General features: G+C 54.2%; 1 protein-coding gene across 1 annotated transcript; it reads right to left on the bottom strand.

Moving 5' to 3' along the window:
• Positions 1–1,005: 1,005 nt before the first annotated feature.
• Positions 1,006–20,791, bottom strand: YWHAG (tyrosine 3-monooxygenase/tryptophan 5-monooxygenase activation protein gamma). The gene is made up of 2 exons (XM_054084890.1): positions 20,609–20,791; positions 1,006–4,331 (listed from the first exon to the last, which is right to left on the bottom strand). The coding sequence occupies exons 1-2, from the start codon at positions 20,693–20,695 to the stop codon at positions 3,675–3,677; spliced, it is 744 nt and encodes a 247-aa protein (XP_053940865.1). The 5' UTR covers positions 20,696–20,791; the 3' UTR covers positions 1,006–3,674.
• Positions 20,792–22,545: the final 1,754 nt, after the last annotated feature.

The following is a 22,545-nucleotide window of genomic DNA, read 5'->3' as shown; positions in this document are numbered from 1 at the left end:
TGCTAGCTCGGGCTCTTTCGCTCTGCCTTGGCCCCCCCAGTGCCTCTCGGGGGTCACTGACCTGCAGGCGCTGCTCCAAGTGGGGAAACCGAGGCCCCACCAGCGAGGGGCAGAGGGGGTCCGGTTGGGGGGGATTCAGGGCTACTCCTGGCTCCAGAAGGTGCTGGGACAGGCTCAGCAGGGCAGGATTGGGTCCTGCTTCCACAGCCGGACTCGTCAGCCCCAGCACGGCTCCAAGGGAGGAACCCCTCAAGGGACCCCCAGCCCTCTCCCCTCTGCTCTCGCCCCCAAACCCACCCCAGGCTCAGCAGGGAGGCAGCAGTGCCCACCGGGTCCTGGGGGGCTCTGTCCCACACCTTGGGGGTCCCCAGCAGCTGCGAGAGTCAGAGCCGAGGTGCGTTCTCAGCTCCTGCTTCCAAGGCAGGGAAGTATTTTTACAGTGTGAGTCACCGCACAAGGCTGGAGTGGAAAAACCATCCGGGAGGGAGGGAAGCAGGCAGGGAGGCAACCCCATCCCCCTAAATCCCACGGGAACACCCATGGACCATCCCCACGGCTCCCAGGTCACCTTCGCCCCGGGAAGGCTGGGAGCCTGGTGAACCATGAACCCGGAAGGATGGAGAGCAGCATCTCCTCAGCTTGGAGAAGAGGAGGCTCCGGAAAGACGTTAAGGCAGCCTGAAAGGGGCTCCTGGAAAAGCTGGGGAGAGGATCATCCTGGAGGTGTTCACCCCATTCCTGGAGGTGTTCAAGGCCAGGCTGGATGGGGCTTGGAGCCCCTGATCCAGTGGAAGGTGTCCCTGCCCATGGTGGAACTGGATGGGCTGTGAGGTCTATTCCCACCCAACCCATCCCATGATCACAGATCTCAGCTTCCCTCTGCACTGGTGGCAGGGAGGTGACCCCACAGAGCAGAAACCCATCTGGTTGCTCCCATCCCCGTCTCCCCTGTCCCCCGGAGGCCCTCGGAACCCCACACAGGCGATAAGAAGTGAGCAGCGCTGACGTCAGATCTGTAAGTTTATTTGCTCAATGTACGACGGCTACATAATGACTCACATTCATGATATTCCATCACTGAGGAAAAACCGCTAAGAATGGTCCGTGTGTGAAATAAATCCCTTACAGAAACACGGAGTTGGAAAAAGAAATCACTGATCAGACCTTAAAAATAGTTCACTGCATAACATGACAAAAAGCACAAACAGAGGCTCATTCAAAGAACACAGTCATTGTTCTCCTACACCGCAATAGTTAGAGTTTCACCATGACGAACACCAGACATTGAGGTTACGCTAACACTGGTGTTTTCTTTTGCTTTTTTTATTTTTTTACTCCTTTTTAAAAACAAAAATCATATATAATCGCATGTCACTATAGCAACACCCAGAACAGGTCAGTTTGTTACGATCACGATTTGGTAGAGCAAAACTTTACCCCCGAAAGGAAAAAAAGTAAAATAAATTAAAAAAAACCCCAAACCTTAAAAAAAAAACCCTTTGCAGACTATTCTGTCCTAGGAATACTGAACAGCTACAGGATAAGTTAATAAATTCCAAGCTACTGTATAGAAATACGACACTAGCATGCACAATATCGTATCAATAGTAATGGAGCAGTAATCATCGCACTGGAGAAACAGTATCATAGGCAAGTGCATCTCTTAGAAAACGAAAGAAACCATTCAAGCTGCTTAAAAACCCCGTCCCTGACCCCTCTCTCTGGTTTCAGCCCTCTCGTGCCACCTCTCCTGCGCTTCCTGAAGCAGCGAAAGCCGGAAAGAAGCAAAGAAAAAAAAAAAAAAAAAAGGTCGGTTTTGTAATTCCAGTAAATCGCTCCCAAACTGCAGAGCGGGGCAGCGCTGCTCGCGGGGAGGTCAGAGAAGGGGAGAAGCCCAACGCCACCTGCCAGCTCCCGGCAGCTCCTCGTGGGGTGCTGCGCACCGCACACCCCGTACGCCCGGCGCGAGCCTGGGCAGCACCTGTGCACCAAGGCAGCCCAGGAAAACAACAAGAGCTTTGCACCAGCCCGGGCTGCGCTCGCTCCCCGCGCCGGCCGTGCCGTGTGTGCAGCACCACGACTGACTCTGGCGAGGGACAACGAAAGCCTGGGTCCAACACAAACAGAATGCACGAGCGCGAGGTTTTCCTTACTGTGCAGCTTTAGGGGAAAGCGCCAGGGCACAGCACTCCGCGAGCCAGAGAACAGCAGTGAACTTCCAACAACGATGGGAAAACAAAGATTGAAAAGAAGGTTACTCAAAATGGGGTAAATATGACCAGCTAAGCAACTCGGATGCCCCATCTCCCACCCCCGAACGGATCAGGCAGGCTTGGAAAACGATTTTGCTAAGAGAACTACGATCCTGGGCTCCTGACGGCCGATAGAAATGTCTATGATTGCAGCTCTTCCCTTGAGGATTTCTCTACCACATTGGTTTCTGAGCTCCTGAAGTTCACTCATTACACCACAAGCTTCCCCAGGAGAAAGGAAAATGCACCTGGCTTCCCTGGTGACCAACAAGGGAGCCTGGGTGCTGGGGATCTGCTGACAAACCTCATGGTACAGTGGGAGAAAGTCAGGCAGAGGGAAATGGCAGTGCAATCCCTGAGGAAGCAGCTGTGGCACCTTAAATCAGGATGGGCTTTTGAGATACCAAACACAGCACATGACATACAGACCTGAATGCTCTTTTTTTTAATATTTTTTTTTATTATTATTTTTTATTTAAGTGGCATTAAGTTTAAACACTTCCCCCTTGTCTAATTAAGTTCTTAAACCTTTTGCTGTGGACTTTAAATAGCTGAAACAGCCGCTAGCCAAGCACCTGGTGAGCTGTTGACCACAGAACTAGAGCAGCTTTGATGTTCCTCGGGCGGGCGGGCTTCTTGCCGCGGGCAACACGGAATAGCTAAAGCCAGTCCGCAGGCGAGGACTGATCGGGAAGGCAAGCCAAAAGAACTAGCAAAAGAGAAAACAGACAATCAAAGGCTTGGTGTCATATGGCTGTAATGTAGGAACGCTGTAAACCGCAGGTGAGTGTTAATACTGCAAGCTACCCTAACAAACACCCTAGCAACACAAAGACGGGATGGCCTGGATCCTGGGGCTTTTTGCAAGCCCCCAATTTAGTTGGTTTTTGTAACTCCTTCTCAATGTGGGGGTTTTAAGCGAGGCCCTGCGGGCAGAGCGCTGTGGAGAGGCACCCCGCGGGTGGGACGGACACACGGCACTTGGGCTGAGGGAACAAACGCATGAAGCCTTACTGGAACCACAGAACTCCCTTTTTTTTTTTTTTTTTCTTTGTTTGATTTTTTGGCGTTGCTTTCCTTCAAAACGAGGGCCATTCCATCCACACGAATTCGTCTTGAAACCCTTTTTATTTCTAGCGATAAAGTTAAATTAAAGACAGCTCCACTTGTATTAATAATCTACAGAACAGTCCATATGCCAGTGAGGCTGCTATTCCATACCAGCACAGCCAGCCTGACTTCCACTAGTGGTGTTTTGGCAAAAATGTCAACGAGGCAATCAAAGACAGGTTGTGGGGGGCTCCCTGGGAAGGTGTCCCCTCCCGCTCCCTCCCCCACCCCTGAACCCCCCCCCACTCGTGGGAAAAAAATAAAGACTGCAGTAGTTAGCATCAGCGTGCGGCTGCCAGTCCATCGGGGGGGTCTAGTTGTTGCCTTCGCCACCGTCATCGTCTTGCTGATCGCTTGTCCAGAGCGTTAGGTTGTCACGGAGGAGCTGCATGATGAGCGTTGAGTCCTTGTAGGAGTCCTCGTTGAGGGTGTCCAGCTCGGCGATGGCGTCGTCGAAGGCCGTCTTGGCCAGGTGGCAGGCCTGCTCCGGTGCGTTCTGGATCTCATAGTAGAAAACGGAGTAGTTAAGCGCCAGACCAAGCCGGATGGGATGGGTTGGCTGCATGTGCTCCTTGCTGATCTCATGGGCTTCGCTATAGGCTTTCTCCGAAGACTCCACTACGGTTGCCCTCTTCTCACCAGTGGCCACTTCGGCCAGATAGCGGTAATAGTCCCCTTTCATCTTCAGGTAGAAGACCTTGCTCTCGTACTGCGTCTCGCTGCAGTTCTTGATCAGGTAGTTGTCCAGCAGGCTCAGCACATCCTGGCACACCGCTTCCAGCTCCTTCTCGATCTTCTCACGGTAGGCCCGCACCATTTCGATCTTCTTCTCATTTCCATCGGCAGAGGTCTTCTGCTCAATGCTGCTAATTACTCGCCAAGAGGAGCGCCGCGCCCCCACCACGTTTTTGTAGGCAACGGACAAGAGGTTCCTCTCTTCGTTGGACAGAGGCTCATTCAGCTCTGTCACCTGCATCAAGAGAGGGAGAGAGAAGAGAGACACTTGGGTTAAGTCCCAGTCACTTGACTTTCCTATCACACGTCCAAGTGCTCCTGTGCATCTCCGGGGGATGCAGGAGAAGGCAGCCAAAGAAGGCAGCTTGCAAAGTCCCGCTCCATCACCCAGCACCTGCTCCCATCCCAGCGGGAGTCAGATGGGAAACCACGTTGTGGTCCAGACCACCAGCAACAGGGGTGGGGTGGGTTTCATTTGAGGTATCCTCCATCTCTGAAAAGATGAGTGTTTTCCAGAATGGGAGAAGTCTTCTAGGAAAGAGATGCCTTTCACCTGTGGGATGAGAGATGGACACTGCAATGCAGGTGAGAGGGACAGTCAGTGTGAGAGGGCAGAGATGGTCTAGGGCTGGGAGCATGGATTAACAATGCCGAAGTTACAGGGTGTTTGTCTTCTCCATTTCCCGTAAACACAAGGCATACTGCCAAAATGCCTCACAAATACACTAGACGTTAAAATTACAGCTGCCTAAGGTATCTGCATAGATAAAGACTCAAAAGCTCACACAGTAAGAGCGTGTTCTTCCCACACATGATTTTCTTCATTGAGGATAAGGATGCTAATGCACAACATCGCTTCTACCTGTCCCACGTGCTGCAGCAATACAGGGATTATGGAGATGGTGTACAGAGCCAACCTACAGGCTGGCTGCCAAGCACCACCTTGGCTGTTTTAGTTACTGGGAAGCATCATGCTCTGTTGCAATAGGCCCACTCTGGCTCCCACAAACCCACCGCTGCGGCCACCCAGGCGACACCTCTGGCAGCGGTGAGGCAGCTGGCCCTCTGCCGCACCAGCTGCCCTGCCTGACAGGCAGCTCGGGAAGGGCACGCATCCCCCTTGACTCTGTGCTGTGCCCTGCACGTGGATCTCTGCGCTCCCAGAGCAGGTGCAGCAGCCCGGGACATCAAGGCAGCCAGGCTGCTCCATGCAGCCACCCAGCTACGGCTGCCAAGCAGCACTTTGAGCCAGGGGATCACTGCTGTCCCCTCTCCTGCAACTCACTGCCCTGCCACAGGCACAGCCTGAGCACTGAGCAGGGACCCGGGAGCCTCCTCTCGGCAGTCATTCCTTACAAGAATGAGGTAATGGCTTGGATGTGAAAGGCTTCTGCAAATAGTGAGTCATTTCCACAAGTGATTGTAAGGACAATGTCTGTTCTGGGCCCAGATAACCACGTTTATGGTGATCATCAGGAGGCCAAGGGCTCGGGCTGGAAGGGGCAGGATGGGCCAGCCCAGGTTCTCAGAGTGGCCTGGAATGATTCATCCTTGCTTACCCTGCTTGTTCCAGCAGCATCCAGCCCTGCCCACAGATCCTTGCCACTGATCATCTCCCAAATCCAAGCTACAGCCAGGTGTTTTTTCTCCACGCGGCAGAACACTCTGGTCTGATTCAGACCCTCTCAACTCCTTTCCTCAAGGCAGAGGCACAAGAGCAGCCTCCATTCCCACCTCCCGCTGTTGTGTGGAGCTGTGCTGCTACACAGCCCGGCAGGAGAAGCAGCAAACACCCACTCTATGTAGACAAAGGTCTTGCAATGCAAACCAAACACAACTGCCTGCAGTGCCAAGGGAAGCAGAGGGAGCAGGGAAACGGTTTTGTGGTTGAGAGGGCAGAGTCTCTTGTGACAATCAGCAGCCGCCACTAACACAGGACAAGGTGTACAGGGTAGCGAGCCAAGGCAGCTTACACCCTTCACACCCCAAGGTAAATAGAGTGCACGATGCCTGGGCTATCCGGCAGCTCCTGGTGCCACATCCCACCTCTCCCAGCCCAGCTAACGGCAGCAGTTTAACCACAAGCCTTGGGTTCCATGTGATATCTGCTTCCTGCAGAGAGGCCAGAGCAGAGGCTCTGCCAGCACATGGCCAGAATACACTGACAGATGTGTGAGGATGGGCAAGCCACAGAATCACAGAATGGTCATTTACAAGTCATTAACATGCTGCTTCCAGCCTGCCCTGTGCGCTAAGGTCAGACGTTATTTTTATACAGGACCTAACTTTGAGATGACTCCTTTCATTTTTCCCCTCTGAGTGACACCTACATAAATTAAAGATACAGTGAAGTTAAAGCCATCTTAGAGAGATACTGGAGAATAATAGTGCTTCCCTGCCCTTGAGCTTACAGGTTGTCTGTTCTCACAGATATTCAAAGCTTGATTCGGTTACACAGGTTCTTGGCCCATCTAAGTTGCCCTGCTCTAAGTAAGGGAATTGGGACAGAAACATCCAGCAATCCCAGCCCTACCGATTCTCCTACTTTCCAGCACGGCATGTCCAGCATGGACTTACACACAAGAGACTTGCTGACTCTCCCAGTGCTGTGCCCCGGCACTGGTTACAAAGGCTGATAGCCACATGGGGTCTTGCTTTTAGTGAGAGGCTCTCTGGGCAGAGATACCAGATTTAAATGTGGGCCAAGCGGGTGGCTCTAAAGCTGCCCCACAGCTGAGTCTGCAGATATCCATCACTGCAGAAAGAAGCGGATTTGCCTCCTCTCACTGCAAGAGCATTGCTGGGGGAGAAGTTTATTGAGACTACAGGGAGTTTTGTAGGATTAGCTTTGCCATAAACACTTTAAATTGGAAGCTATGAAGGATTAGAGATGAAAGTTGCCTGTCAAAAGCCTCTCAACCAACTAGCTGACAGACAGAATGCACACCTACAGAGAATGCAGATTCCTCCAGGGAGCTCGCAGGGAACTTGTGGCAGAAAGGGAGACCTGCTAAGCACATAGCTGCTTCCCAGCAGTGCCCAGACTCCTGACAGGACAGAGTAGCGCACACTCTGCCACAATACAAGTGACACTCCAGTGTGGGATGGCAGTCACCGCTGCACTGCTTTTGCCACCAGTGCTGTGCGGATGACCATGTCCAGCAGCAGAGCGTCCAGAAAACAGTGGAGCAATCTGTGCAGCATGAGCACTGGGTCATCTACTGCCATTCCCAGCACTGTTACATGGAGCTAGAGACTCCAAATAGCCAAGGAAAAGTCCCCATCTGGCATTAGGAGGCCTTTCAGGAGCCTAACACCATCAGCTTCTGGCTGAAGTCTACCTGCTCTCCGGGAAGCTCAGCTGTTCTGGAGTTTCACTTCCCTGGCGACAGCAGAGAAAATCAGAACCTGCACTGCAAATCTTGGTGTGTGTCAAGCCCCCTTTGTGTCCTATGGATCAGAGATGGAGGCAGGAGATGTAAGTGGCTGTCATGGAGTCAAGCCCTGCATGTGGCACAAACAGCCACAAGAGCCGGACTGCACCAGCCAGAGCAGACCCTTCCTTTCTGCTTCTCCCCAGCAAATGAGCCCAGCCACAAGGTTGGCTCTTTACTGATGCAGAGCAGGTGGCCTCAGCCACGGTGCCTCTCATCTCCCTCTGAGTCTGCTAGCAAGGGCCTGACTTGCACCTCCCCATGCAAGCACGATTCATGTGCCGGGAGCCAGACCCTCCACTTGGCCATGCCTGAGGGCAGGAGTAGAGCAGTGGACATCTGGCCAGGGGGTGCAGGTCAACACCAGGCTTGGCACGGCATGGTCCCCACCAACAGGCTCCAGCATGGAGGCATGCTCTGTCCACTCAGCATGCGGACACTGGTGAGTTCCCATCTCCCCACTTCCCACGGCCTTTGGGGGTACAGTGTCTGCACCACCAAGACCTGGGTGTGTGAAAGCCCCAGGGACGGTCCAACAGTTGCCATTGGACAAAATGAACTGGAAGTTCAGGGTTTCTACTGCTTGAGAGTCCAGAGGTTTGTATAAATCTGAACAGTCTGACTCACAGCAATGCTCTTCAGAGACCTCGGAGAAAGTTCTCCCTATTTCTCCACCACAGCTGCGAGCTCTGACTCAGCGTTCCACCAAAAACCTGCCCAGCTCCCAGCATGCCCAGAGATCACATTGCAGCCAAGGGAAGGTTCAGCCTCATCCGGAGAAGCCAGGGAGCATGCAGAACTTCACCTGCCCTAATGCCAGGATCCTGCTCTCCAAAAGCCCCAGGGCCGGTCCTACTGCACTTTCTTTCCAGACACATTCTCATTAGCATGCTTTTTTGAGACCTACAGGAAAGGTTTGCCCCAGCCAGCAGGAGGCTCGTTTGCTTACGGGGCTTATTCCAGGACTCTCACCTTCCACTTCCCACTTTGCATCAGCAGGTTTGAAAGAATCACTGCTGAGTACACCATGAAATACTCATTGCCAAGGACCCTTCTGCAGCTGCAGCAGAGATCCAGCACAGGGTTTAGTTCTACCTGTTTATTCTTACACAATGGATTTTCACCCAGTTCTATAACTTCATGCCTACCCCCATACAGCTCCCACACAGCTCTGGTGTCTCACCTTGAAGCACACAGCAGGGTGAGCTGAGCAGCCCCAGTGATTCTTCCCTGGGGGATGCCATTAACGTTTGACACTTTAATCCATGGTACAAGCCTCAACACTCGCTTTTCTGGTGGCCTAGAAGAGATCTTGCATCCCTGCAAACAGACATCTACAGAGGAGACATTCTGCCCTGGTAGAGACAACCATGAGAACCTCACAGCTTCTGAACATCACTGGAGATCCTCTTCCACCAGAAATCCTCACAAGCACCTTGCTTTCCTGCACACAGCTTGTTCTGTTCTCCCTCAAACTGAGGGCTGGCCCGAAGGGCCCCTTCTCTGAAATGGTGTTCTGGCCAGCAGTCCCACCACAGAAATTCTTACTCGTTCTGAAGCCACTGGCAATGGGAGCAACCAGCAGGTAGCCACCTCCAGCTCAAGCAGCTGACAAATGTTCAGGATGACTTGCAGCCATGCCACCTTGCCCATTTCCAGTCGCTGCCTCGTGGTGGGGCCCCATCGCCCCTCTGCAAGCGCCAGACCCCTGCAGCAGCCTGAGTGCTGTCATTTGGGAAGTGGCGAGCCAGGGACTGCCAGGTTTCTCTGTCCCCACCTCACTCTGTCCAGCTTCTGAAGAAACAGCTGCCCTCAAACACATTAAATTGTTACCATTATGCCATGGCTCAATTACAGCCACGACTGGATGTTGCAAAACCAAGTCAAAACCAGCTTCTCCTTGTGTGCTCCAGAGCGAGCTGTCCTCTGACACCACTGCAGCAGCTGCAAAGACACTGTTCTTAAGCGCTGTCCTACTTCAACACAAAGGAGGCATGTGCTAAACCAGACCTATATCAAAAATCTTACCAGATGTCACTGGTTTGGGTCTTTTTCTCCCCTGCGCTTCAGTCTCCTCCCCCATGTCATACTTCCAGAGCGGTTTGACCTCAGTGTGGTGGTGGGGACTTTGAGCTTCAGGTTGAGCCCTTCTTCTCATCTCGGACAAGAAGAGAAAAGCACGAGCAGGCTGCGGGTGGCAGTGAGTTCCCACTGCTGTCTCCTCGGATGGTTTCAGTATGAATAACCACACACCAGTTCCTGCTTTTTAAGCCGATGGGGCTGGGTCTCATCTTGGAACAGCGGCTGAAGGCACGTGGGATGGCTCTGCCAGTGCATTTCAAATGACTCTGAGTGCATTCAGGGCCAGTGTCTGGAAAGTAAGATTGCTCATTGCTTGTAGCATAACTGGGTCTTGGAGGCTACCAAAGCACTCCAGACACTGGGATTTCTGCCTCCTCCTTCAGTTAACAACGGCTTTCATCCCACTCTGCAGCCTTTAGTATTTAAGGTGACTTTGAACCACTCAGGACAAAAGTCTTCATGTTGGAAGGGAGACGTGAAAACCAAAAGCTCATTTATTTCATTGGCCTCTGTAGCTTAACAACTACTGAAGCCAAAGCGAATTTCATCGCATCACACACAGGTTTGATCAGTTCTTGGAACCTGCAGATCTATTCCACTTCGGCTTTGATGGATTTTTGCGAGAGAAACAGCAATTTTCAACTTATTGGGACATTCCTGCACATAAAAGGCAATAAGGAAGCCAAGGCAATAGAGCTAGAGACAACAGCAGAGCTCCAAGCTGCCCCTGTTCTGTGTTTGGTAGCAGCATTTCATGTGCCACTTCTTATCTGCAGTGCTGCAGTCCCAGTATTTGGTCTAACGGCTCAAGTTTTTCCTGCTGCGGCACACCTGGGCGCCATCGATTTGCTTCTGCAGCTTCTCCTGCAGCATTTGAGATAAGGGCTTTCGGCTGGAGCAGCCATCCCTGGGATGACCACTGGTCATTTCTAGAGGCTTAAGACTCGGTCACCATCAAGGAAGACTTTCTTTTGTCTTCTCCAATTTATGGCAAACCATAACCAAGCCAGCCAGACTGCAGGAACTCCAGCGCACAGGCAGGACACACTGACGAAGCACCAAGTTTGACGAGGGGAGGGCGTTTGGTGCTGTGAGAGCGTTAGCTGCTTAAGGACTTGCCTCACAGCTTCCAAGAGCTCTAATCTGGCTCAGATATTAGAGCTCCCGTGCTCACCTCCATCCTGCTGCCACTAGAGCATCAAATCCTCCCCAGAGTTTCAAGCTGCGGGCCAACACGAGATGCTTGGCCTTAATCAGGGGCTCAAAACCCAACTGAGCTCTGCTGTACCCGTGACCTCTATTCATTTGAACCATGCAGGATTGGAGCCAGAAAGTGCCACAGGCAGGACACCCCGGAAAGATCGAGAGCCAATTCCGGCTGTGGAGCGAGCCTGGTCCCAGGCCTGCTGGAGTGGGATGAGCCGGGCAATGCTTGGCTGCTGGCATGGCCTCCTCCCATGGCACAGCCATTGCTACTGCGGTGGCTGGCGAGCCGCTGCTCCAGTGAGGTGAAATGGGAGAAGCTGCAACCATGCAAACAACTCCCAGCAGCTAGCGCAGCGTTTAACCGCTTCGTGCCAGTACTGCAGCGCTTGTGGGAAGCCTCCTTGTCACACACTAAGGCAAGGTTCTGGAAGCATAGACAAATCAATCAAGATTTTTCCTCTAGGATTTTTGGTCTGCAGAACCCGCAGTTCCTTGCAGTGCCTGAAACATGTTTTACCAGGTTAAGCACGAGACTTCCCCAACACCCAGGTGGGCCCCAGTGTACCAGCTCCACTGCAGGCTTCATTTCTGCACCAGCAAGCAAAGTGATTATCCCTCGCGATGTACTGTACCCTCCCACTGCTGCAGGGATTGCAGGCTTGATCTTAAACACACCCAGCAAAGACAATTTCATTTGATTTCTCAAATGCACTGGCAGAACAGAAAGTGTAGTTTTCGTTCTGGCAGCTTTCTGGAGCACAGCAACCCATGTTAAATTATGAAAACGGCAACCTTTCCATTTCAGATCTAACTGTGGGCTTAACCACCCTTGCCTGGCTCCAGCTCTCCCCTTCCAGCTCTCTCCTGAATCCCAAGGGACCGCTGCCACAGATGGGATCTCAGTAGAGCACAGGTGCCAGAGCCCCTCTGGTGCCAATGTGTTGACAATACCAAATACAAGAAGTCAAACTGCCCACTTCAAGGTGATGAAATATTCACCCCATGTAACAAAGCCCAACAGCACAAACAGGCCAAGCTCCAACACCTGCCTCAGCTGGGTGTAAATCAAGGGCTGTTAACCTTCCCCGAGCCCTCATTCCCCATGGAATACTGAGCACTGGTCTTTCACCAGCACACATCTCCTACAGCATCTCCAGCATATCTGTTACAGCACAGCAACGCCTTCTCTAGCCACCATTAACAAACTTTGTGCCGCAGAGCACCCCAACTGCCCAAACAACGTGCCCGTCAGCAGTCTCCCCTGCGCTGGTGCTGAGCCTTCTGGCTGGTGTTTTTCTACAGCCTTCCTGACACCACTCAAGAGAGGAATCTGAAGCACACAGACATGCCAAGCAGCTTTGCCTGGTACGTCAGCAAAGATCCATCCCAAGCAAGGCAACCCATCCAGTAGGATCAGAGAGAATTTGCAGACAATTAAGGAATGTTTTGTACTGCGAGCACCTCCCAGTGCAGCTGCCCGTGGCCTGACTCAATTCTAACATCTCCGTTAGAGAAGAGAAACATTCAGTACTCTAATCCCTAATCTGGGGATCACTTTAAGGGAATCTCATGCCATCCTCAGGGACTATACTGCTCTCAACTAATGCACTGCCCTTGGTCACGACCAGCTCTGGGCCAAAAATCAGGCTTAATCCCTAACTGAGCATGTGTTGGGTCATCCCTGAGCTGTGACTGGATCTGGTTCAGCACAGACAAACCCGAGACCAGGGGCAGTTTGTGCTCAAACAGGCAGACAAAGGCTTTTGTCTCACAAGCTATGCAAAGGCATTGCTGTTGAGTGACAGTCTTGCCCGTGTTCCCTGCAGCCCCAGGACTGCTGCCTCATCACTTCAGCTCCGTTTTTCCAGCATTTACCATTCTGGAGCATTTCCAGACCCCACAAGCAAACCAGCACTGCAGCCAGGGTGAGAATCCTGGGTGAATGTCAAGCCCTGTACCCCATCAGCCCCAGGCAGGTCGGTGGCCCAAAGGGCTCTGGTGAGACACAGCTCTCACTCACCATCCCTGTGCACTCGGAGAAACCAGACAAAGCCATGCCGCTGCCGAGCTCCTCCCTGAGGCAGGCTCCCCACCCAGAGCCACAGGGAGGAACCCAACACGAAGACACCTCGACTCTGGAGACCAGGCAAGCCTCTTGCTTCAGAAAAAAAAAAATGTAAAGAGCAGGATAGATGTCCTTTTGTCACTGTTATGCTTCACTTTAGGATGAGAAGAGGAATTTTGTTCGTTGGATCAAGCATCCAAAGGAACAAACATAAGAAAGCTGGCTGTGACTGCACCGGTCATGCCTGTCTGAGGGGACGACACACCAAGTCCTACAAACCCCACAGCCCAGCTGGTTGTGGGGCCATATTCAAGTGCAGGTTTGTACAGTCTCCCACAGCTACTCAAAGCTTGCTCTACTTTGGAAGAGAGAAGAGGCAAAAGTGAGGACCTGGAGGAGACCTCAGCAATGCCAGTGCATGAATCCTGCACAGGATCAGAGCCACGTTCCCTCCTTGCAGGGTCCTTCACCACCCCTGGCTAAACACAGCCTGTTCAGGCAGCAACATGCAAGCCATGGGCTGGGCTCTCCCAAAGCCACTTTGTCTCCATGGGGGAAGAAGGGTTCCCCCATCTGTAAAGACCAAAAGGCACACAGGCAGGAGCACAGGCAGAACCTGGCAGCCAGCAGACATGGCTGAGTATTTTACCCAGCCTTGGACAGCAGGAATCTGGCTGGGGCCACGTATCCGAGCAGCATCCCCAGGCCAAGCTGGAGGTTTCAGAGGTCAAAAGACAAAACCACTGCCTCTTCATCAGCTCAGTGACAAATCCACAGCTACTTGCCCTTCATCGGAGCAGGTGCTAAAACAGGTTTTGAAGCTACCGCATTCCAGTAGTGACCCTCTCTTGCAGAACCTAATTGAGTAAATACTTGCTGCTGTTCTCATGGAATCGGCGCTTTCCAGCCATCAGGCTGCTATTCGTCTGCAATGAGGTGAATCTAACAGGAGGGAGGGAGGCTTCAGCCAAGGACAGGTTGGGTTGGTTCCCTTTCCAGTGAAGGACACAAGCTGGGTTAAGACTTTCAGCCTTCTAGAGAGAAATAACGGAGGCCTGGACAAAGGCAAGAGCCTAAGCTGGCTCCAAACCAGTCAGCAGAGAGACACTCCTAACAGCACTGGCTCTGGAAGAAGCCATCCTGAGCTGCAGAGCACTGAAGTGTAGGAGAGCACCTGGGAGCACCCAGAGACAACCAAGCTTTGCCACCATGAAGTGGAAGAGAATGCCTGTATCCTATCATGACTGTCAATGGAGAAATGCTTGGGAAGCCAGTTAAATCTGGTTTCACTGTGCTCTGTAACACAGTCATTCCAGCATGCATTCACATTTCATTTTCAGTAATGGGTCAGGAGGCAGAACAGGGCAGAAAGGCAGCCCTCAACACCCCAGACACCAACCCTGCTGGGAAAAGGCTCCCTCAGGTCAGACTGGAGGCATTTTCCAGACCCCTCTTCCTCTGTTCCTGCCTCTGAACAGCCTGGTGCCTGGCTGGGACTCACCAAGCAGCGAGTTCCAGTCTGAACCAGTCTGACAGTCCTGTTTGCTGCTCCCTGGCAAACTGGTACTGAGTTCCCAACATGCTGTTCCCCTCTGTCGAGGGAGAGGAGCAGCACCAACGGGTCCAGCAGTGCTCTGCATCCAAGGATGTGTGGTCCAGTAACACACAGGGCAGAAGAGATGGGGCAGGGGAACAAAAAGATGAGGAAGATCCTCAAATTCAGGAAAATCTTCCTGCTACCAGCAACAGAAGCAGTGGATACCTCATCTCCTATGACCACAATCCAAATCCCAGAGAATACCCCCAGGGAGCGCCAGCCATTGCCCCGCAGCAAGAAGCGGCAAAGGCAGGAGGACACAAGGCAATTCTCTGGAGAGCCCTCACTTCTCTTGCAAGCACCATGCAGCATGCTCACAAGAACTGGTGAGAGGATGCCAAACACGATCACCCAGTTCAGATGAGACAACCTAAGAACAGAGAGCTCATGCTCCAGAGAAGCAGGAGTTTTCAACTCAGAAAGCACTTCTGGAGCTGAAGTGCTGTGCTTGCCCTAGAATTGCTGTTCCTCCAGCTTCAAGGAAGACCAAGTTCCACCAGTGCCCAAAGAATCTATTCCAGAGAGCAACTTTGGGCAGGTGAACAAAGCGCAGACCTGGCTCATCCATATGTATTATGAAGCTTATTTGGTGTTCTCTAAAGTAAAAAAGGAGTCTCTGGGTTCTTGGATAGCCCTTGCCCAAGGCCTTTACTGCTTCCATGAACCCTTGTCATCTGCAGAGATTTCAACAGTTCTATCTTCCACCACAACCTCAATAGGCTTCTGTTTAGCTCAAAAAGAGCTATTTCTAACCAAATCCACACCTGATGGTTACACTTGGCCAAGTGAGAGAAGCCCAGCATGGTCTTACCGTCAGTGACTCTTCCTAAAGCCAGGAGATAAAGATTGATCAGGAGCTCAAAGGGAAGTTTCTAGGAGCTCAAGGTGCTGAAGACTGGTCAGTTAACAGAGTCAAAGTGTGCGGTGCCCACTGTGCTCGCCCACAGCATAAGCGATGATGTGTGACCCAGCTGACCACTGCAAGGTCCTGAGACCAACTTACACAGAGACAACCCATGCCGTAAACCGTGATGAGGTTGGGACTGTGGTAGGATGGTAGCTTGTGCCAAAGGCTGTCCTGCCCCAACCCCGTGGACCTCCAGGAAGAAAGCCCTGCTCCACACAGTCCCAGACCTTCCCTGCCATCACTCTGCTCTGCCAAAGGGTGAGGCGAGAGGACGGCTCCTCTGCATGTAAGAGCAGGTTGGGATGCATGATAACAGCCACACAGCAAGTGGTTCAAGGGCTCAGTGGTTCAAAGGCTGAGCAGTGCTCAAGATGCCTGCACAAGGGGTGGTGGCAAGAGCATCAATGCAGTCATCAGATGCCAATATACCCTCTCCACCTTGGCACTGGAAATAGCTTCTTCAAAAGCCTTCTCCAGCCCCCCTGGGAAGTGCTACTACAGCAGCTCGCACGCCTTGCTCCCCTCCTGCCATCACAGATGGCTGCCCAGCACTCCTCCAGGAGACGCCTTTCCACCTCACCCTATTGTCTTGTCTATGCTGCAAAGCAGAAAGCAGCGAATCAGCCCTGCTCTTCTCCCTTGGGACTCCCAGAGGGGAGGGATTTACATTACTCCCACCCTTTCCAAGGGTGAGCCTGCAATCTGCAGGAAGCCCTGCTGTCTGCACTAACCTGGCCACAGGACATGGAGGACGACAGCCTGCCAGTGAGCAACGCAGCAGAGGCTCACGTTTTCCCTGCCAAGGAGAGCCCACGCATCCCCACGCTCGCTCTCCTTCTCCACCCACAGTGGCCATGCACCATTTGTGTCCATTGTCTCTAACGCCTGGGCAACACGGATCTGCCTTTCAGCATCAGCATCCCTATAAGGACAGGCTGAGAGAGTTGGGGTTTTTCAGCTTGAAGGAGGCTCCAGGGAGACCTTAGAGCAGCTTCCAGTACTGAAAGGGGCTCCAGGAAAGCTGGGGAGGGGCTCTAATCAGGAAGTGCAGGGACAGGACGAGGGGGAATGGTTTTCAGCCAGAAGAGGGGAAATTGAGATGAGATCTTAGGAAGAAATGTTCTCCTATGAGAGTCAGGAGGCCCTGGCCCAGGATGCCCAGAGAAGTGGTGGCTGCCCCATCCCTTGGAGGTGTCCAAGGCAGACTGGATGGGGTTTAGAGCAACCTGATCCAGTGGGAGGTGTTCCTGCTCATGGAAGGGGCTGGAACTGGATGGGCTTCAAGGTTCTTTCTGACCCAAACCATTCCACAATTCTATGATCTCCAGACTTCACCAGCCACAGCCCCCTCTGTGGGGCTGGCTCCCCACAGCCAAGTACCAAGGTGCCTATTTAATCTCCAGGTGAGCTCAAGGACTCTACCGTACAGCCCCACACCTACCAGGTACATAGGCACAATGGAATAATCCTCCCCATGACCTCTTTGGCAGCTTATTTCCTGCAGAAGTTACTGCAGCCATCTCTCTCGCTCACCTGTGCATCCCCACACCCTAAAGGTCTTCGGGGAGGCACATGCTCCACTCCCCAGGCAGCACCGCTGGCTTGGCAGGGCTCCACCTCCAAAAAGCCTCCAGCAGCATTACTGCTCCTCAACTAATGGATATCGATCCACAGCCCCGGTGCTGGGCTGGGTGGAAAACTCTTTGTGGGGCTGAATCAGACAAAAAAAGGCCGCTTGCTTCAGCCATGGCACTGCAGGCAGCAAAGCCGCAGCCAGGGAATGGCTGATGCTGCTTGGGAGCACAAGGCGAAGCCCAACACCTGCCTGATGGCCAGTGGGCACGACCACCGCCTCAGGGACAAGCCAGGGGCTTTCGTGCTCCCCAGCTTATTACAGGGCTAACTGCATCTCCAGGCAGGGCTGGGAGACAAGGGACACAACCAAGGTCACACAGCCGCACCCTGGAGCGAAGGGCCCAGCCCTGCCACTCCTCCCAGGTGTGGGATCCCCTTCTCTCTGCTCTGGCAGGCGAGGGGACCCCCACTGCGCTTTACCAAGACATCCCAGTAAAGCGGTCACGTTCCAGGGCTGCAGGAGCAGCCCTGCTCCCACAGCAGCAACGCGACTGCGCGCACCCAGCAGGGACACCAGTTGTCACTTGCCACAAGGCAGGAGCTAGAAATTGCTCTCTCTCTATAAATTATTATTTGGAAGAAACTATTGTGATCCAGCACATCCCTGCATTGAGCAGCACTGGGTGAGGCAGCAGACAACTGTGCATGACCAACAAGCAGCCATCCTCAGTGCACAACTTCCATTTGAAACCTGAAATACAGCCATGCTACACCAGCTCCTGAGCAGGGAGGGCTGAGCCTCACGGAACACCATGGCACGCCCCACTGCCAGGCACCACCAGAAATGCCACAGGGAGACCACACTGCAGGAAAAAGAATCTCTTTTCTGCACATTATGGCTTGTAAGGAAAACCATCCAGCATTTCCAGCGCTAGGGAAGGTGGCGGACAGCTAGCTTGGGAGGGCAGGAGACTGAACGACAAGAAGCACAGGCGTGCTTCTGCATCACCATAGCCAGCCGCAGCCCGCATGCTCTCTGCTACCGCCTGGGTGCATTGCAGCTCGGACCGTCGTGTATGACATCACTAGGCGTTGCTACGGAAATGAGTGCGAGGTCATCGGCCGCCCGCACAGGCGGAGCAGGGGGATGGGAGACAGGGATAACCGGGTGGGACATACCCATCGCCACCAGGCCAGCCACGCTGAGTTGGGGCAGTAGAGACGGAGAACAAAGCTCTGCCTTTTGTTTGCCTTCACGGGAGGTGTCGGCACTCCCGCTGTGAATCATTTTCTTCCAGCCAACACACACGGCAGCCGATAAGCAGCATTAGCCTGGGTTACAGTTTCACCAGGAGCAGCGAGGACCAAATAGAAAAAACATATATGTAATCTCCAACACCACCTTTGGTTTAAACCCCAAGCCCGGGTGGGCAGCTAGGGAGATTCGCCCGGCAGGAACACTGCTGCACGCCTGTGTGTCCCAGGCACAGCTGGCTTTGTGCTGGCTTTGTCACCGCGCCTGCATTATCCGTAGGAAATGAGCTGTGGGATCTGCTCACACAGCAGGCTGTGCGCTAAAATGAATGGATGCCGTTATCGGAGAACCGTACAAAAGCCATCGTGCAGCAGAGGAACAGCCCGGCTGGTTCAACACGATAACATCTCATTCCAATTATCTGTATTTCATCCCTCGATAAGGCATCTCCTCCCGCCCTGTTCCCGGCTGTGGCAGTTTTGCCTGTTCGATCAATGCAAGGTTATTGACAAAATGGTGCAGGATGGGCAAAGGGAGCTACACCCGCGGCACACTGCGACATTCCCAGATCAGCATTCCCTCCTCGGCAGCCGGGGAGGACACCCCGGCTCCTCGCAAAGGCTCAGACCTTACTAAGAAGGCAAACATAAAGACCAGTTTTCCCCTTTAAAGCACCCCCTCCCTCCCTCCACCCAGTCTAGCCTCTCTGCAATATGACAAATGCAGAATCTTCTGGAATGACTTGATCCTGCCTCCCACGATTGCTTTGTTTGCAAGATCAGATCAGAGATACGGCTTTTTTTTTCCCTTCTTATATTGTCAAAATGTCAGTATTGAAGGGGAGCGCTCGGTGTCACAAATCAGATCAGCCTGCTATATGCAGAGTCTTTATTTTAAGAGCGTGAAATGAATACAACATGACTCAATTCATAAATCTCCAACCAAGTGCAGTAAAAATAAGAGCTTTGGCAGCCAAAGGGCTCCCGATCTTTGGGGTCATGAGCGCACACCAGCCTTGCCGATCGCACGCGGGAAGGGATGCACGGGAGCGATGAGGGGGAATTTCGGCAGCAGGGAGAGGTGTGCACACAACCGCCCCCCCCCCCCCCCCCCCCCACTCCTGCACAGTTCCCCCCAGCCTCGCCCTACGGGGCTCAGAACCCCCCAAGCCAGTGTGAACACCCCAGGGAACACCGCACCCCAGGGCTGGCTCCTCACCCCCCGTGCCATGGGGATGGGGGCATGGCAGGGGCTGCAGGGGCCTGGCACGGGGAGAGGAGAGAGAGGATGGGGTGGGGAGGCAATGCATAGGGCAGGGTGGGGGCTCTAGGGCAGGGGAGAGAGAGTGCAGGGCTGAGTGGAGGGAGCAGGATGGGGGAGAGGGTGCGTAGGGCTGAGTAGGGGGCTCTAGGGCGGGAAAGAGGATGCGTGGGGGGCTCTAAGGCAGGGAAAGGGATGCATGTGGCTGAGTGAAGGAGTCTAGGGCAGGGCAGAGGATGCGTGGAGTAGGTAAGGGCTCCAGAATAGGGGAGAGGATGCGTGTGACTGAGTTGAGGGCTCCAGAACAGAAGAATGGATGCCTGGGGGGACCTAGGGCAGGGGAAAGGATGTGGGGAGGGCTCTAAGGCAGGGGAAAGAATGCATGAGGCTAAGTAAGGGGCTCTAAGGCAGGGCAGAAGATGGGGGATGCTCTAAGGCAGGGGAAAGTATGCCTGGGGGGCTCTAAGGCAGGGGAAAGGATGCCTGGGGGGCTCTAAGGCAGGGGAGAGGATGCATGTGGCTGAGTGGGGGGTTCTAGGGCAGGGCAGAGGATGTGTGGAGTAAGATAGGGGCTCCAGAACACGGGAGAGGATGCATGGGGCTAAGTGGGGGGCTCCAGGAGAGAAGATGGAATGCCTGGAGGGACCTAAGGCAGGGAAAAGGAAGCGTGGGGGGTTCTAGGACAGGAAAAAGGATGTGTGAGGCTGAGTGAGAGGGTTCCAGACGGCAGAGAGGATGCGTAGGGCTGAGTAAGGGGCTCCAGAACAGAAGAAAGGCTGCCTGGTGGGACCTAGGGTAGGGAAAAGGCTGCGGGGGTTTAAGTGAGGGGCTCTAGGGCAAGGAAAAGGATACGTGGGGTTGAGCCGGGGGCTCCAAACCAGAGGAAAGGATACGTGCGGGGCTCCAGAACAGAAGAAAGGATGCGGGGGGACTCCGGGGCAGGGGATGAGGGTCAGGAGAGCGCGGGACGTCCCTGAGGCGGCGAAAGGCGACGGGACCGGGGCTCGGCGCGGGGGAGCAAAGACCCGGGGAAGGCGAAGGAAGGGCGTGTGTCCCCCAAAACCCACCCCCCGCCCGTAAGGGGCAGCCCGGGCGGGCGGGGAGCCCGGGAGGCCGCGGGCCGGGACTCACGTTCTTCATGGCGGCCGCCATGTCGTCGTAGCGCTCGGCTTGTTCGGCCAGCCGCGCCTTCTGCACCAGCTGCTCGCGGTCCACCATCTTCGCGGTGATAGAAAGACAGAGAGAGAGAGAGGCGAGAAGGCTGCGGGGCTCCGCGAGGAGGAGGAGGAAGAGGAGGAGGAGGAGAAGAAGGTGGAGGAGGAGGAGGAGGAGGAGGAGGAGGAGGAGGAAGGGCGGGAGCTCCCGGCGCGGCTGCGGCTGCGGCGGCGGCTGCACCCAGCGCTGTGCGCGCGCCACCACCACCAAGCACCGCGCCACGCCCCCCCTCCCCGCGGGGCACGACGGGAGTTGTAGTCCTGGCCGGGGAGACATCGGGTATCTTGAAGAGCGCCCCACCCCGCCGTGGACTACAACTCCCAGCGTGCCCCGCACGGGGGGGCGTGGCACGGTGCCACCGCCTGCCCGTGCTGATTCACAGGGAGAGGCCCAGACCCGGTCCGAGCCAGCGCGGGGGGCTGAGGCACTCGGAGTCAGTGTCCCCAGAAAGTGAGCCAGTGACACCGAGAGCCAGTGTCCACAGGAACAGAGACCCCAGAGACAGTGTTCACAGGAACAGACCCAGTGACACCCAGAGCAAGTAACACCCAGAGGCAGTGTCCCCAGAAACAAAGCCAGCGTCCCCAGAGTTAGTGACACCCACAGCCAGAGACACCCAGAGGCAGTGCCAGTGTCCCCTGAAACAGCGTCCCCAGGACCAGACCCAGTCAGACCCAGACCCGCTCCCAGCTCAGATCCACTCAGAGCCGGATCCAGACCCACTCAGACTCAGTGCCCCCAGACTCACTCACGGCTTGGATCCACCCAGATCCAGACCCATTTAGACCCAGTGCGCCCAGGCCCACTCACAGTTTGGATCCACCCAGACCCAGATCCCCTCACACCCACTTGCACCTCAGCCTCACCCTGTCCCACAAGGAATCAAGCCCTGCACCCCGCACAGGAGGCCGCATTCCTGGGCTCCGTGACGGCAGGTTCTCGTCAGGCTGTGCTGACCCATCTTGGACCAAACTCTCAAGCCCCCGTGTTCCCCCGTGCCCTTTCCCACGCCACAGGACAGGGTGCTCCCAACCGGCCTGTGGAGCAGAGCAGCTCCAGCTCAGGGTGATGTGGATAATTCATGAGCACCAGCTTGGAAGCGTGGCGTGCTCCTCATCAATAACGCGTGGAATAAACATGCCCATCCGCTCAGACCTAGCAGGGCTTCTCTGCACATTAAGAACTCCATTAGGAGCCATAAGAAATACTGTTTTCCTAACAAGCCTATGGATAAAGCCATGCCAAGAGGACACTGCAGCACTGGGAGAAAGGGCAGGGTCAAATGAATGAAGCTGCATTGACGCCGATGGAAGCACTTTGTCCCGGTCAGGTCAAACACCATCCTCCCTATGGCCTGTGCTCATGCTGTTCATCCTGGTGCCACTGTCCCCAGTGGGTGCTGTGGGGGTGGTCTCAGAGGACACAGCCATCCCACCTGCCCGTCCCCGTGCCCTGTGCTTTGCTCTTGCAGCACCCAGAGCCCTTGGTGCCTGTATCCACAGGGCACTGCCGTGGCCACAGCCCGCTGTGGGCCATGGGCTCACCCTCCTGGGTGGGGACACATAGGGTTGAGAATGCTGACAGGACTTTATGATGTCAAGCAACACAGTTTGGGGGCGAGAACATCATCTTGACGGTGGTTTTAGCACTGCTCTAGGAAACACAAAGAATTGTGTTGAATGGGTTTGTTTTACACAATACATACTGCTTTGTTTCCAGCTTCCAAGCACAGAAGCAACCCCACCTTCTGACAAATCAAACTTGAAATATGCTCAGATCCTCTTTATTTCCTCCACAAAATAACCCTCCGTCTCCGTGCACCCTGCACACATGTGGCTCTGCTGCGAGAGCAG

The sequence above is a fragment of the Cuculus canorus genome, chromosome 20, assembly GCF_017976375.1.
Source record: "Cuculus canorus isolate bCucCan1 chromosome 20, bCucCan1.pri, whole genome shotgun sequence".
Lineage (NCBI taxonomy): Eukaryota > Metazoa > Chordata > Aves > Cuculiformes > Cuculidae > Cuculus > Cuculus canorus.
This window is presented reverse-complemented; position numbering and strand designations above follow the sequence as displayed.

What these genes read in the sequence shown, in the direction of transcription:
- YWHAG (XM_054084890.1), bottom strand. Translation starts at nt 20,695, where the DNA reads ATGGTGGACCGCGAGCAGCTGGTGCAGAAGGCGCGGCTGGCCGAACAA. An exon ending in TGGCGGCCGCCATGAAGAAC is followed by an intron (nt 4,332 to 20,608) that starts GTGAGTCCCGGC and finishes CTCTTGATGCAG; the next exon opens with GTGACAGAGCTGAATGAGCC.